Source organism: Choloepus didactylus, chromosome 20, assembly GCF_015220235.1.
Source record: "Choloepus didactylus isolate mChoDid1 chromosome 20, mChoDid1.pri, whole genome shotgun sequence".
NCBI lineage: Eukaryota > Metazoa > Chordata > Mammalia > Pilosa > Megalonychidae > Choloepus > Choloepus didactylus.
This window is the reverse complement of record NC_051326.1, coordinates 42137101-42154367: the sequence shown is the minus strand read 5'-3', so window position 1 is coordinate 42154367 and position 17267 is coordinate 42137101. Positions and strand designations below refer to the sequence as shown.

The following is a 17267-nucleotide window of genomic DNA, read 5'->3' as shown; positions in this document are numbered from 1 at the left end:
TGCCTAAATGTTCCTCATTGCCTAAATGTTAACTCCTTGAGCCCAGTACCTTCTTGGGAAGTCAACCAAAATTGCTAAGGTACAGCCAATCTTAGAAGTTTTCTGCTAAGTGAAGCCTCTGCTAATAGATCTTTAATGAAATTCCTTGCTTGAAATTCCAAGTTCAATTGTATCTCATGCTTTGACTAACCAATGAATCAGTGCCCAGTGGTCCTTTTGCATCACAGCCTTCATATTTTGGAGAAGCTATAAATTTGACCCAAAGGAAATGCTGAAGTTACTGAAATCAAGGACTGTATAGACGCCCACAACATATCATTATGAATGTACCAGCCTAGACTCAGAATCCACTCTCTTAGTTGTCTCAGAAGCTTGAGTTTAACTGCCTCAGAAGTATCCTACAGATCCCAAGAGGAATGTGGACATCTGAAGCTATAATGCAAGTGGTTAAAAAAGGATAAGAGTAAACCCCTGTCCTTCTTCCTCTAGTTAAGTCAATGTTGCTCAGAATATTATATTGAAAAGAAATACAGTTTTAGAAACACATCAATTTCATGTATAAATTATGGTCGTATCTATAAGGAAACAGAATTAATTCCTCAATTACTCATTGTACATAAAGGCAGTTTAACCACATCTCCTCCTAAGGGGCAAAAGTGGTATCTATAAACTATAGCCTATTTTCTCATAAATACAAATCATGCAAAATTCAGCAGTTTTGTGATTGTATTGGTAAATGAGCAGATTTAACATAGTCCATGCTGTTTAAAAAACAGTGTTTAGCACATACAGGAAAAAAGAAGAAAGAGGATACTTGATTTCTCCAAATGCCAAATTACAGAAACTAAAAGGCAAAGAAATTAGCCAAAACCCTTTATATGACAAAATTTTTAAGTATTATGAAAAGTCTAAGTACCAATAAGTCCTATATACCATAAGAGTCAGATGAGGAAGATAATTTTATATAATTCAATGTCATTTTTCATACTGAAATCCTCGGTTTAGATCTGGGAAAATCTGTCACATCTATCAATCTTGAGCAATATTTGTGTCATGTTTAGATTATAGGCACTTAATTGCAACTGCTAATGGAATCATGTAGTCATCCTTATAATCTCTAGTATATTGGGCAACTATTATCTAAGTAGTTGATAACTATCATAACATAATCATTTGTTTTCCAATTCTTGAGTTAGTCATAGGGTACACAAACTTGATTTTATTTAACAAAGTTCTTTACCTGCCATTCCTCAATTCTGTTATTAGTAATTTAACCCAAGACAGCTATATCTGCTAACATTTTTGACCTTTTTATAGTCAAAAGTAAATGACAGGGTTTAAAAATAAGGTGGAGAACATAGACATCATTCAGAATGACTAGAAATATTTGCATGATTTATGCAGCATCTTGCAAGTTATTAATTATATCTTCAGCATATTATATGTCACAGGAAGAACCAAGAAATTTTGACGTGACTTAAAAACCAGAGTTTACTGTCATTTTGCCAATTTATAAATTTTATAAAATGACAAACACCGGTAAACTATCCAGTTTAGCATGAATATATAAATCTCTGTCAGATATGATATCCTAAATTCAAAATTATTTTTTCATTTCTTAAATTTAATTTGTCCTTATAACTCTCAGTTGTAGAAAATTAATTGTTTATAATAAAAACTAATATTGTTTCAGGAGTCTTTTTTTATGTGAATATTTGAACTTAGAGTTAGGTGTCAAAGAAAGAAAACATTTAGTCAACCAAACAGATGTTTGACCTAAATGAGGATTCACAAATCCACATGCTTACAGCTGGACCAACAGACCACCTCAATGAGCAAAGCTATCCAGGAGCCAAGGAAAACTTAAGTAAATGCTTTCCCACCCTTCTGATACCTCATCCGACTGTCCCCATGAATGCTGAATGATGTTTCCAAATTCTGATATTGCAAGAGAAAAAGGAAAAGTGGATCTATGTATATTTCCCAAATTGTGTGAAATCTGATTTTAAATACTGACAATATTTAGCATATTATGAAAGGCAAATACAACAGCTTTATGACCTCTGGTCTACATGATTCCTAAATTAACTCTTCTAGTCTTTGTTGACTGACCTAATTGGTAACTTTTGGAACTATGTAGAAATGGCTTTAATGACCCTATCTGGAAATGTCAAAAGAAATAAAGCAAAATACATAGTTTTGAACTACGGAGGTTAAGGGTTATGTAAGTTAAAATATAGTCTCAAATATACATGGTAAACAATATTAGTATTGGAATTTAATTTGAATCTTTGTGGTGTTAATAAGGAAAGAAAAAATAAATTTTGAATACTGTATTAAGTATTCAAAATGTGGCAGACTTCTCAAAAGTTTTCACTGTCAACTGAGATGGTGATTCATGGTTTGAGATACATAATTATGCTGTACTTTTTTCATCAATTCAAATATAGAGACCATGCTAACAAAACAAATGAAGATTACCATGTAATAACCAAGTTTAAAGTGATGATCATGAATGAAATGTTCAGTTTATAACACAATTTATTTCAATAGGAATAAATGCAGAATTGAAACTTAATGGAGAAATAAAAATTAGACAAAATATGGAAGAAGGGGGGCCAGATGTACAGAAATATGAAAGAGAAGCATAGAAATAATAATAAATATTATACTGTGCTGGTTTGGATGTATTATGTCCCCCAAAACGCCATTATCTTTGATGCAATCTTTTGTGGGCAAAGGTATTTGTGTTGATAGATTGTAATTCTTTGAGTGTTTCCATGGAGATGTGCCCCACCCAACTGTCAGTGATAACTCTGATTGGATAATTTCCTTGGAGGTGTGGCCCCACCCATTCAGCATGGGCCTTGATTATTTTACTGGAGCACTATATAAGCTCAGACAGAAGGAGTGAGCTTGCTACAGCCAAGAGGGAGACTTTGAGGAATGCACAGGAGCTGAGAGAGGAGCTGCAGATGAGAGATAGTTTGAAGATGGCCATTGAAAGCAGACTTTTGCTCCGGAGAAGCTAAGAGAGGACAAATGCCCCAAGAGCAACTAAGAGTGACATTTTTGAGGAGCTGAAGCCTAGAGAGGAATGTCCTGGGAGAAAGCCATTTTGAAACCAGAACTCTGGAGCGGTCACCAGCCACGTGACTTCCCAGCTAACAGAGATTTTCTGAATGCCATTGGCCATCCTCCAGTGAAGGTACCCAGTGGTTGATGACTTACCTTGGACACTTTATGGCCTTAAGATGGTAACTGTGTGACCAAATAAACCCCCTTTTATAAAAGCCAATTCATTTTTGGCATTTTGCATCCCAGCAGCATTAGCAAACCAGAACATATATAAGTTTTTATTTTAATTTTAGTATATAACCAGGTGAAAGTGACATTATAGAAGAAAGGTGTTTTGAAGTTTAAACTACCTTCTCTCCTCTATATTTGTGATGGCTTTCTAATTGTTTCTTGTTGCTTTCATTCCTGATCCCCAAAACTTCATTCTCTGCATTGCAGTAATTTTTCTTTCACTTAAAATCCTTCAATGACTTGACATTGCAGCTGGAGAAAATCGGAACTTGTCCCAACCAAAAGCCCCAAACAACCTGAATCCTGTGAACCTCTCAGACTGTATTGTCCTTTACCTTCTAGTTATATCCGCTTTGTTCTTTGAATACACCAAGACTTTCTCCACCTAGAACACTCTGCCCTTGGATTTTGCTTGCTTGGCTTCTGCTCGTCCCTCAGTCTTAGCCTCAATACCACAACCATAGAATGGCAGCTCCCCAGGTCCCCAGCATCACTTTCATGTACCACCCTAAATGCTTCCTTCATAGTAGGTAACAGTAGCACTGCTTTTGCCTTGGCACATTTTCATCCTCCACACCTAGACTATAAAAATCTCCTGAAAATGTCTCCTTGCCTCCAGTCTTCTATTTTCCAGACCTGTTTGCTGTCCCCCCATAAAAGTCCTTCATCTACACTAGATCAGATTAAGCCTTTTTTTAAAAAATGTGTATATGACTGTTGTAATTCCCTCTTTAAAAACCTTCAGTAGTTTCTTATTGCCTGCCAGGGTCTAAAACCTTTTTTATATGGCCTCTTTTGGAATTCTGATAAAGTCTATTAATCTTCCCAAAATAATGTCTTTTAATAAAATAAAATCCATAAGATTGCAAAGGAAACCAATCATAGTAACATGTAATTATTAAATTTGTGGCATAGTATTATATTTGTTGTTACATCACTAAATGACAGGTGGCAAGTTTACTAGCTAACTATAAAATACTGTATAAATAATATTTTGATATACCTGCAATAAATAAAGAACAGCAACTGAGTCTTACTTTAATCCCTATATTTTAGCCCTGAATTATAGTGGTAGACTAATAAATGCATAGCCTTCAAAAAAACTGACAAATTACAACTCACCAGGTTTAGATTATAGGAAGTTTAATCAATATGTTATAAGATACTATGTATGGGACTTTAAAAATTGGAATGATTAAACATGGATCTACACTCTGAGGCTAAGCTGATTTGACTTAAATTGTCATTTTTCTTAGTTCAACCTAATCAGATCTAAACAGTTATTTGAGAGGCCTAGTATTTCATCAATTAATGGAAGAATTGATCCCATATATATATATATTGTTTTATATTTATGTTTTTTATGTTATAAAACATTCAATATTATAACTTTACTATGATTTTTGTCTTTCCATTTCTAGAACTTTGAGGTTATATGTATACATCTTTTAAATGAATTGGAATCATTTCCCTTGGAAATACTTAAACTATCCTAATTTGATTTTAAATTGACTCCACAAGTCTGAAATTTAACTGTGTTCTTATTAGTTGACAATTCCTACTGTGAGGTAATCAAAAGGTAAAATTAGCCTTCAAAAGATAGGTAAAATATATGAATGACTGACAGTTTGTATTATTGCAGCATGTTTCCTATCCACTATTCACCCTTCCCTTGTCCTTAAGAATAGGGTTTTAAATTTCTTTAATTCCTTTGGGAAAGGAATATACCTGGGATGAAAAAAATTATATTTTCCAGCTTTTCTTTCAGCAAAGGGCTGTTACAAAGCAAGTTTCTGCTACTGAAATGTAAGCAAAAGTCAACAGATGGAACTTCCAAGGAAGCTCTTCAAAGGTGGTTGACGCTTTTCTTTTTTGTTTACCTTTCACCTATTTCTGAGTGTGGCCCTGATGTTGAGGCGGTGTAGCCATCCTTCAACAACAAGGAGAAAAAGGCAAAGAAAATCACGTAATGTTGACTTTGACGTCATTCAGCGGTACATTGTCTGGACAGTAAAAGTCCAGTCTCTCTCTAGTATTTTCATTATGACTCACATTTAGAAGACTTCAAGCATTTCCATTTCAAAAAATTACATATATATGCATATAAAATAATTGTATTCATTTTTAAACACTGAATTTGGAATAAACACCTTCACAAATATGTTTGTTTTCCAAAAACACACTTTGGGAAACAACTGATCTTACAGAAAGACAGATGCTGGTTCAGAGAAGTCTCAGAAGTCCTTGATCTTACAATATCTACAATATCTTTATGCTCTTTCTCAGGAAATCAGGCCCAAACAATTATTTTTATTTACAGTTGTAATGGTTCAGGCAGATGTGCCAAGGTTGAAGAAATACTGAACCTTACCCACCAGGCCACGACTGAGTCATCTAGAGACAATATCCCTGGCAAACACAGTAAGCAGCATGTTAAGACAAGAGAATACTTCCCATGTGGTGACAATCCAGTTTGGATAGTGGAAAACCAACCCACCTCATCTACCCCCTCTTACAAAGTATTAAACCTGGACACAGGCACTTTTCCTTTAATTAAACTTGTTCTGCATCACAATTTTATAGCCACTATCTACCAGGCTGAGACATAACCATAGTCCTGTAAACTAATATCAGATACATAAAAAGCAGTTATATGATGTAATGGTAGCACAACATTGTGAATATAATTAGCAGCACAGTATTATATCTTTGAATGTGGTTAAAAAAAAAAATCTAAAAAAAACTTTTTTCCAAAAGCAAAGTGCTGCCTGAAAGAGTAATAAGTTTAAGTCATTAAATTTATTTGCATATCAATACTGCAAGGAAGAACTTTAGATGTCTGTGTTAAAGGCGTTTCCAATGTTTGTTTATATGTAGTCTCTTTTATTTTCCTATTTGCTTAAATTTTATGGAAAGGAGAATAGTAATAAAATTTCAATTGATTCAGAATCTACAACCACCAAATCCAGTGCCTATCATAAATTCAGAGTGATTGCACTCTTTAAAACACACAAACCAAGGTAGCTTAAAAAAACAACAACATGGTTATAATGGGAGAAAATTAGCTTTGATGGAATTACATTGGAATATACCAAGTTGCCTAATTATCTAATTATTTATAATCATTCTTCTTTTTTCTATGGTGAAGGGAGAATGTGAACTGTGTGTAGGCAGAAGGGAGAAATGAAGACAAATAATTCAAGGAAGTCTAGAAGCAGAGAATGGAAATAAGTCATGGAAGAGCTATATTTCTTGACCTTCATGCTTTATAATATTGTTTATACTTAACTAGAATCTTAACTTGAAGAAAAGTTATGCTAATATAATTGTTAATATTCATTGATTTAGAAATATGACAAAGACATTTGTATAACTTAACTTAGAATTTTAGATTTATTTGAATTTTGTTTCTTTTTTTTTTTTTTTTTTTTTTTTTGGAAGGCTGATGTCCTCCTAATCACTTTAATGTTGATTCTGTAAATGTATAAGTTGAATTTTAAATAACCACAGAGAAATTTTGATGGATGAAAAATAGGATAAGAGCTTCCGAAGGCCAGAAAAGGGTGCCACTATCACTCATCTTCATAGAATTTGATTTTATAATCAAAAGAAAGATGAATCTGTATTTGGTCAAACATTTATAGAAAAGGTAAAATTTTTAGTTCAGGATATGAATTTTTTCAAATTCTTAAGATACATGACTTCGCATTTTTTCTACTGCTACCCCTAAGAGTCCCATTTTCTTCCTAGTTGCTCAGTTTGCTTATTTATTTTTGCATATATAATTATCTAGCACTTCTTTTGGACACTGGGTGGAGAGTCACATGGAGTACATATGTACTGTTTGTAATCAATAAACCTGGGTTATTGGGAAGGTCCAGTGGCTCTGTGTTGAGAATGTTGATGGGATCCTTGTAACTAGTAGAGGCTCAGAATCTGAGCCCTCAAATCCAAACTCACTCCCTATCCAGGTTTGGGGGCTTTTGGTGCCTTGGTCTCTGGGGAAGAAAAAAGCCACTCTGATCAATAAAGGAAGAATGATATAAAGCTGAGAGCATGGTGGGAAGGGCAGTCAGGAAGGGATCTCTAATGTAAAACAGGTTAATAGTACAATGAATGAAAGGTGTTCTAGTTTGCTAATGATGCTGAAATGCAGAACACCAGAGATGGATTGGCTTTTATAAAAGGGGGTTTATGTGGTTACATAGTTATAATCTTAAGGCCATAAAGTGTCTGAGGTAACACATCAGCAATCAGGTACTTTCGCTGGAGGATGGTCAATGGTGTCCAGGAAACCTCTGTTAGCTGGGAAGGCATGTGGCTGGTGTCTGCTCCAAAGTTCTGGTTTCAAAATGGCTTTCTCCTAGGACATTCCTCTCTAGGCTGCAGTTCCTCAAAAATGTCACTCTTAGTTGCACTTGGGGTATTTGTCCTCTCTCAGCTTCTCTGGAGCAAGGGTCTGCTTTCAACAGCCATCTTCAAACTGTCTCTCATCTGCAGCTCCTGTGCTTTCTTCAAAGTGTCCCTCTTGGCTGTAGCTCCTCTTCAAAACATCACTCACAGCTGCACTGAGTTTCCTCTGCCTGTCAGCTCATTTATATGGCTCCACTGATCAAGGCCCACCCTGAATGTGTGGGGTCACACCTCCATGGAAATATCTCATCAGAGTTATCACCTACAGTTGGGTGGGGCGCATTTCCATGCAAATCTAATCAGCACCAAAACGTCTGCCCCACAAGACTGCATCAAAGAATATGGCTTTTTCTGGGGGACATAATGCATTCAAACTGGCACAAAAGGATTACCTAAGGATGCACCCAAGGCTAGGCTTTGAGGCTGCAGGGCTGTGGTGGATAGAAAGGACAAAGCTTGGAGTTTGATAGGAAGGAGGATGAGATATAGTGTGAACATTAGCATAAAGAAGAATCAGGTGAGGGGTTTGCACAGACTCTGGGGCCAGCATGCTTGGACTCAAATTCCTGCCATACAACTGATTGACCCTTGGTTAAGATAATCAATGTCAATGTGGACCTCAGTTTCCTCACTAGTAAAACAGGAAACGGTGGTTTGGTCAACACAGGCCTGTTACAAGAATTAAAAAAAAAGAAAGAAAGAAAAAAAAGAATCCTTGTAAAGCTCTTAGAAAGTGCTATATAAGTCTCTGCTAAATATATCATGGGAAAAGCATCTGATTTTCAGAGGCCATGAAATTTGATAGTGCCTGAATAATTATACCTGGATCTGATGTCAGCCACAGCTGACATCTGGATTATGTATGGCACTAAGAAAAAACGTAATCCAAATCTCAAGGCATGTGCTAGAAGTATTTATGGAGAACATTTGACTTACAGATTTTTGGCAAAGCTATTTCAGTAGCCTCAAAACTTTAGATAAATAAGTGGATCTGTCAAGTGTCATGTCTATATACTCAAAATTGTTATTTGAGTTTTTCCCATAGTCAGTGTTCTGCAGCTTGTGAATGGTTTACTGGTTTTGAAAACTGTGAGAAAAAAAATTGGACTTCTTAAACTTACTCTGTTAGTTGTTAAGCACTATTTTTATATTAATGTGATGACTAAAGCATTGAACTTAGAGTCAAAAGTTTTTTTATCATTTCCCCTCCTTCATTCAAATGACTACTACTTTGGAGTCATAATGACTACTTTGGAATTGAATTTCAAATCATAATCCCACACATAGCTGTTCATATTTCCAGTTTGGTCTACCTCTTGGAGCCATGGTTTCCTTATCTGTAAAATGTACAAAAAGCACACTTAGAATTTTAAGAAAAGACAAAGCATGGAGTGTGGCGCACAGTGAGTGATCAATGATAGCCACCACTACCATTATTTTTAATAGACTAAAATAGGGATAACTAGCTCTTTTGGACAAACTCACAATATTTTTGGAAGAACAAATGAAGCATTGTTATGGGTTGAATTATGCCCCTCTCCCCATAAGATAGGTTTAGGTCCTAGCCCCCACCTAGTAGCTCATAATGTGAACTTATTCGGAAATAAGGCTATTTCAGATGGGTTTAGTTATGATACATGAAATCTAATTGGAGTAGGGCAGACCCTTAATCCAACATGATGGTGTTCTTATAAGAAGAGAAGAGGCAGAGACACACTGGGGAGAAAGCCATGTGCAGACCGAGACAGAGACTGGAGTTATATAGCTACAAGCCCATGGGATGCCAAGGAATGCTGGCCACCACCTTGCCTAGGAAGAGGCAAGGAAGAATTCTTCCCAAGAGCCATCAGAGAGTGCATGGCTCTCCTGAAACTTTGCAGACTTCTAGCCTCCAGAAATGTGAGCCAATACAATTTCTGTTGTTTTAAGCAACTAAGTTTGTGGTAACTTGTTATGACAGCTATAGGAAACTAATAAAGGAAGTATATACGAAAGCACTAATAAAATTCTGTTGTGCAGACATAATCGTAGCATAGAAATATTTTGTTTATATAGACTTTTAATTCAGTTATGTAACAGTTTGCTGTACATTGACTATTTTGTTGTTCCAGAAGCCCTTCTTAAAGAAAACTTCTCCTGTCCCTCTTAAGTTATGCTAATCACAATTTTCTTACCCATGGAACCCAAGATGAGCTAATATAGGGTACCAATCTACCTGGTCTAATGATTGGACTTGGGATGGTCACATAACCTATGCTGGTCTGTAAAGAATGTAATATCAAAATTACAGTAGGGGAAAAAGAGTCCAGACTGTCCTTGCTGGCTAAGTATGATTAGAACGTGGCCATCTTCACATCGAGACCTAGATTCCAATCATGAATGAGTTTAGTTGTAACCTCACACTTATTGCTTATATTAGTTTGTTCACTTACAATGAAAAGAAAAGCTTTCTTACCAACCTTATTAATTAGATCTATCTACCAAGTACTTATTATGGAATCCAGGTTAATCCAAGAATTTGATCAAGATTGTATATTTTCACTATTTTACTTATCACCAATTGCATGAACATATCTACACAATTAAAAATGAACAGAGACTTAATTTTGATCCTTTAGTTTCCTTCCTTTAAGATGTGGGGTGTGAATGGAAGAGGCAGAAAGAAAATAAGGGAAGCACAGTGCTTGTGTAGATATTTCAATATTGTTGGCTATACTTAAGGTACACCCAGATCTATTTGCACACATGGGTAGGACAACCAGTACCCAAGGAAGTCACTGATAAGCATTGCAATTCCCACTACCTTTGCTAAACTGGCATTTATTTGGCTTAAGGAACAATTCCACTAAAATCCAAACATTACCGAGACGAGACGTGGTATTCATGCCAGTATCTGCATTGACATGGATTGTATGAGAGGTTGGCTAACAGTACCCAGTGATGAGACTAAAATAGATTCAGTTTAATGAAGAAGATAGAGCATAAACTTAACCTAAGGTAAGCCTTGTATAACTGCTTTCCTAAAATGCATATGCAGCACAGCATAATGTCCCTTTGCATCTGGAGGAGTATAGCATCAAATACGGAGGACACAATTATACTCTGGGGACCTATTATGAGTCAGGCACTGTGCTTCATGCTGAGCATAGAGCAGAGGTAAAAATAGAAATGATTCTTATCCTCATGAGGCATATTCTTTCTGATAAGATATTTGTTAAAAGCATAAATATATAATAAATTCCTTATTTTAATAATTCCTATGGTATATCTGCCCATGTAGGCTAGTTTATACCACAGCAGTGAAAATTATCCCAAATCTCACTGAAGTAAAATAAGACAGATTACTTCTTGCTTCTGCTTCCAATGACAGGAGGACTCTATTCATGTTGTTACCAAGAGAAACAAACTGGCCCAGCAGCCATTATCCTGGTCACTGTTCAACTCCATGTAAGAAGAAAAGGAGAGAAAAGTGAACCACATTCTGGCTTTTATAGCTTCCAACTCATACGGCAGTCACTCAAATTTCATCAGCCAAAGCTAGCAACACCACCACACTTAATCTTAAAGTGGCAAGGCAATGCATCCCTACCCTATATCCAGAAGTCAGAGAATAGGATATATTTGGAGAACAGCTCTAATGACTACCACACAGAGAAGTCCAAGGTTATGTGAAGCTTCATAGTAGGAGACTTAACCTATTCTGGGTGATCATAAGTTGCCTCCTTTAGGATATTATGCATAAACTGATTCCCAAATGATTACTTGCAGTAAAGCGGGGCTGGAGATGAAGATAATTCTAGGTTGATAGCACTATACACCTAAAAGCCCATAACAGAAAGAACCATGGCCCCAGGGAAACACATTATTGGAAAAGCCATACAGCTGAAGTGTAGTGAGTGAGATTAAGGATAGAGAAAGAAAAGGCTGAGGGATTAGGTCTGTTAAATAATTTGAATTGTAGTCTAAGAATATAGGAAAGCAGGGAAAAGGCTTTAATCAAGATAAGAAAAAGTCACATTTTCTTTTTGGAAACTTGAGAGAAGTAAGAACAAATGTGGTAAGACCTTTAGGAGTTGAAGAATTTTCTAGGAAAAATATGAGGATGGCTAAGACTGAGTGGTAACGGAGATGGAGAAAATGAGATGGATTCCAGGGATATATCAGAGGTGGAGGAAAGAACTTGGTAATTGATTTAATATTGGGATGAAGAAGAGAAAAGAACCAAGAATAGCATCAGTTTTACAGCTGAAACAACTGGATAAAATTCGTATGATTCACTTACTAAGATGGAGAACACTGAGCATAAGCATATTTGGGAAGGAAAATTGTGAACTCAGTTTTAGTCACAGGATAAAGTGCCTGGGATCCCACTTGGAGATGTGGAGCAGTGAGTTAAGTATCTACTTCTGGAACTCAAAGACTTTAATTGGAGATGTAAATATAAAAGTTAACAATTACTTATTACTACCATGGTCTTTGAATCCATGAGTGTCGGTGATACTCAGGGAAAGCATGATGAAAAAATAGGAAACTCCTACTGAGTGCTCTAAACTAAAGTAGTCAGAAGAAGACAAGGAAGCAAAGAAAATAAGGAATGTCAGTGTAATAACAGAAAAACCAAGAAACTATGCTGTCATTGAAACCAATAGGAAAAAGGACATTTAGCCAGAAGTGGTTAATGATGTTGAATGCTTCCAAGAAACATGGGAACTAAAGAGTGTCAGCAGACTTATTAGCATGAACAACTGCTGAAATGGGAGACTATGTCAGTAGAATGGTGTTAAAAGACAGATTAAAATGTGTAAAGAAGAAAGAGGTGGCAAAATTGAGAAAACTCATGGAGATAGTACTTCTGAAAACTTTTCTTAGAGAGCAGACACTGGAGGAACATATGGGATCATCTATCTATGTATATAGATAGATGATATAGGTATAAATATAGATATATAGATTTAGATGTGTGTTTGTATGAGAAGTATTTGCATCTATTTGAAATTGGGAAAGATCTAGTAGAGAAGTAACAGTTGAAAATGCAGTAGAGAGAAGATAATCCCTGCTTAATTCCTCTGAAAGAGTAGAAAGGAAAGGAACCTAGAGCCCAGAGCACAGAATGGATTGGCCTTAGGTAAAAGGAACATTCCCTTCCATTTGAAGAAGAAAGAACAGAAAATAGGTGCACATGCAGGTAGATTCACAGATTTATTGTGGGAAATCGCTTATTCTCTGATGTTCTTTGCCTGTTTGTGTGTGAGTGTGTCCCTGAATGCTTTTCAAATAGGAAATGATAGTGATCACTGAGAAAGAAGGGGAAAGTAGAAATAGGGGACAATGAAAGACAAAGTGTGTACATAGAGAAATTCTGGTAATGTTTACTGGCATATTCCTCATGATAGAGCCATTTTTTCCATTTCTTATTTGCTTCTACCTGGATTCCCATTTTAGAGACCAAAATCGTTAAAATCATCTTTTATATATTTAGGTAACAATTTAAGTAACAATGTCTAAGTGTTCAGCACAAAATACTATCCTCTCTCAGCAATAAAATATTAAAGCTCTGTCTCCAAGGTCAGTCTAAGAAATAAAGAGAAGCAAGTACTTTAGTCAAGGTAAAAAAAAAAAAATAAAGCCACCAGATTTGACCTTTTCAACTTCATTTGATTTAACAATATTCAAGAAAAGGCCAGCTAAATTATTTCATATAAAATGAAATTTTTGAACCTTTTCACATGTCAAAACTTCTTTGGTAACATTGATTCAATTTTTCTTAAAGATTTCATATTTAGATTGATTAAAAAGGGATACAGTTCAGTCACTGAGATTTTTTTCCTAACACAATATGAACATAACTTTACAGTACATATAGCCATTAACTTCAACTGAGGCAAGGCATAACGACACAAGAGATACTGCTACTTCAACACCCAATTTCACCACAAATTGACTCCCTATGCAGTAGTCCTGAAGGGACAAGACAAAAATACAAGTGGCTAAGAGGGGACACAAGTCAAATCTGTTGTGTGACAGTGCACGGCAGCAACGACTCCCCCACTAATTAGACAACAACATTTCACTAAAAATTATTTCAGTTGTACATGTTTTTAACCAATTATGGAACATACAATTTAAACATCAAAACCACATTTACATTTTTGATTCCTTACCTTGATAAGCAAGTTTAAACCCTTGCCGGTTTTGCGAATGATCACTATAAAAGTGGATGAGTGTTTCATGTGTTGTACTCAGCAATGCTGAGGGGAGATCTGTGCCACTAAACTGCCCAATCATAGGGCTGGTGTGATAAGGTCCATTTTGAATTTCAAGGTAATCATGATTGGCTTCAGTAGAAAAATTCATAAATTGAATGTGGGCACCTAAGAAAAATATGCAAAATGAACAGAAGTTAATATTGAAATTTACAAAATCATTGTTTATATAATATGATTAAAACGTTCACAGTCTTCCAAAATAATAGTTCTATGCGTGACTGAACATATAGTTCTGTATGTAATGAATGAGAGCACACATTTTGTATTGCAACAAACCTTGATTCAGTTACCTCTGCCACTGCTGGTTGTCAGATCTTTGTCACAATAATTAACATCCATAAGTCAATGTTTTATGAAATATGAATAATAGTAACACTTGAATCATAGAGATATACAGGTATAAATCTTAGAATGGTGATTGGTGCATATGTGCTGATAATTTTGAACAGCTGCTTTATAATTATTACAAACATACACACATGATTGTAACTGTAGGTCATAGCATTCATGAGTTAATCTACAGCTTTTCAAGGAAGAAGCTCATATAGGTCTAAAAAATGCAAAAATTTTAAGTGCCTTTTAAAGCAATTGAATGATCAAGCCATTGTTCAAAAGATTTATTAGTTTAGCAAGTGAGTATTTCCAACTATGTTTTATATACAAAACAAATTATTGATGTTTATAAGAAGTCCAATCTGATAAAAATCCACCACGCATCTCATTATGCATTCTAACAGCCTGGCATAATTCACCATACTTGAAGACAGCCCAAATGAGCAATATCTATGGTATCATATTGATTTGCGTAGTAGATAAGTTATAGTTGACAATTTAGAAGAAAATCAAAATCAAAATATTTCAGTTATTTTCTATCGTATTATGGCATTTTTGAAAATTTATTTGATTACTATGTCTAAAATATTTTAATACAATTCAATAGTTTATTAGAACTCCAAAGATGTTAATCTTTGCATAAATCCATGCAGTTAAGTTGGGTAAGAAATTCTAAACTAAAAACACCAAAGCTATTATAAATTATTCTCCCAAAATATGAGTAAAGTTCTACTTTGTTTTGTTGTTCTACTGTTTGTTTTTTGTTTTTTTGTTTTTTTTCAAGGGGGTAGTTTATGGATGAGAATAGCTTTACTTTTACATTTCACCTAATACATTTCATAATTATTTCCTAGGTTGGGAAAATTAAGGATAATACTCAGCTGTGTTACTCTACTTAAATGTAAATACAGAGAAACTTTCAAGGAGGCAAATCTACATAGGTATTGAAGGAAAGCACAGCTATCAAAAAACAGAATTTAGTGGAAAACGAGGTTAAAAAAAAAAAAAACCTCAAGTAAAAGTTGTACAGAAAATAAACCAAAAGTATTCAATAAAACTTAAAGCCATTCCAGAAAAACAATTTCATTAATTATGGAGAAATCTTTGTGAAGAGGATTAATTGAGTAAGTAATGGCCCTTTATGATTGGACACACAGTAAGGCCAATGTTATGGGTAGAATTGCTTCCTTGGAATGTGAATTTATTTGGAAATAGGGTTGTTGAAGATGGAATGAGGCGACCCCTTAAAACAACAGGGTCTGTTGTCATCATAAAAAGGAGATAGTTGACACATTGAAAGAAGATGGCCATGTGAAGCTGGAGGCAGAGAATGAGTTATACAACAAGCCAAGGAACGCCAAACATTACCTGCCACCACCAGAATCACGTGGAAGGCAGGAACAGGTTCTTCCCTACAGACTTCTCTTTAGGGAGCATGGCCACTGCAACACCTTAATATCAGACATCTACCTTCCAGAGCTGTGAGACGATGTATTTCTGCTGTTTTTAGCCATCCAGTTTGTGATACTTTGCTATGGCATTCTTGGAAGCTAAGGCAGCCAAGTATCATCCTTGGGGATGAAGTTGCCAACTAATTTTTTCCTCATCCAATTATCCAGCAAGGCAATCATTATTATTATCATAATTTTACAGGTGAGTAAACTAGTGCTCAGAATTATTAGGTAATGTAGCCAAGTAACACTTAAAGAGCCAGAGTTAGAATTTAAACCCAACTCTGACTTACAAAGTGCTCACATTTTCTGGTTTAGCATCTGAACATGGTAGACAAGAGCTAGTAACCTTATGATGCTAAACATATTCCAGTCCTTCTTGGAGAAAACAGGTTTGTATTAAATTTGTTCAGTCTAGGTTGGAAAAGGATAAATAAAAGGAGGTAGGAATGTGAGATGCTCCAGGGAGAGGCTAAGGAGGTAAAAAGCATAAGAAAGTATACTTTAACAAATCAATCAAAATTAATTTAGAACGAGTAACTGGATTCATATTCCATATTCCAAGTGTATATTAGTGGTACATCAGCAGTTAGGTAAAGAATATCCTAGTCTTTAGTTCTCCTGATCATTCTAATATCATATCCAATATATACCTCTTTCTTTTTTTAAGTATTGGAATGACTCTTTAATTTTAAAATATTTTCTGTAAACATTCAAAAATGTCAATTATTGATATTTGCTGAACAGCCTTCAATGAGCAAGTAATTTTTTCCCTAAAGTTTAGCAAATATTTTTTGTAAAAAAGAAACACTAGAAGTAGGAAAAAGAAAGAGACAAGAAAGTAAGTCTCCTAAGTCTGTTAGTCCTGAACTACCAGCCTTCACACTGCCCTGATAGGTTGTTGACCCCTTAGTAGCTTACACATCAGTTTCTATATGTGTTTCCTCACCCATTGCAAAATGAAGAGCACAGTTTCCTTTTTTAGCAGGGTCCACAAATCGCATAAAACTGTGTTTTGCTACTGGTGAATAGGCTGTGCTAGATACTATTTTGTTAACAGTGACTATTCTAGGAATACTAAGTTCATGAAGTCTACAGTTTCTTAAATAACCATTCTCATCCATCCCTGCCAGGTGGAATGTGAAAGCTAACACAACAACCACCTAAAATAACCTGTGGAATTACTGGCATTGCTATTTTAAAAATATCAGATGGGATGTAAAACTAGGGCAAGATTAGGACATATTAGAAATTTTTTTATTCACCATTGGGTAGAAAATCAAATAATAGGGAAATGGCTTAAAATATGCTGACTGTAGAGGTGGATTTGCAGACTTAAGATGTATTTATCAAGAGAGATTTTGAAATTCATGGACTGACACAGTAAAGAAAGAAATGAAAGACAGCAAGCAGATCAAGGAGTAAAATATTAAAGATGGCCAGTGTCTCAAAAGTGTAGGAAATAGTGAAAGTGGTTTTTTACTGATTTGGAATT

At 35.2% G+C, this 17267-nt stretch overlaps 1 protein-coding gene across 3 annotated transcripts in view; it reads right to left on the bottom strand.

The window, feature by feature from the left end:
* Positions 1–17267, bottom strand: part of CSMD1 (CUB and Sushi multiple domains 1) — a 2222584-nt gene that overhangs the window by 203232 nt on the left and 2002085 nt on the right. For all 3 annotated transcript variants that reach the window (XM_037812751.1, XM_037812753.1, XM_037812752.1), the window contains exon 41: positions 13884–14093. In XM_037812751.1, coding sequence (XP_037668679.1) covers positions 13884–14093 — 210 coding nt within the window. The remainder of the gene's footprint in view (positions 1–13883; positions 14094–17267) is intronic.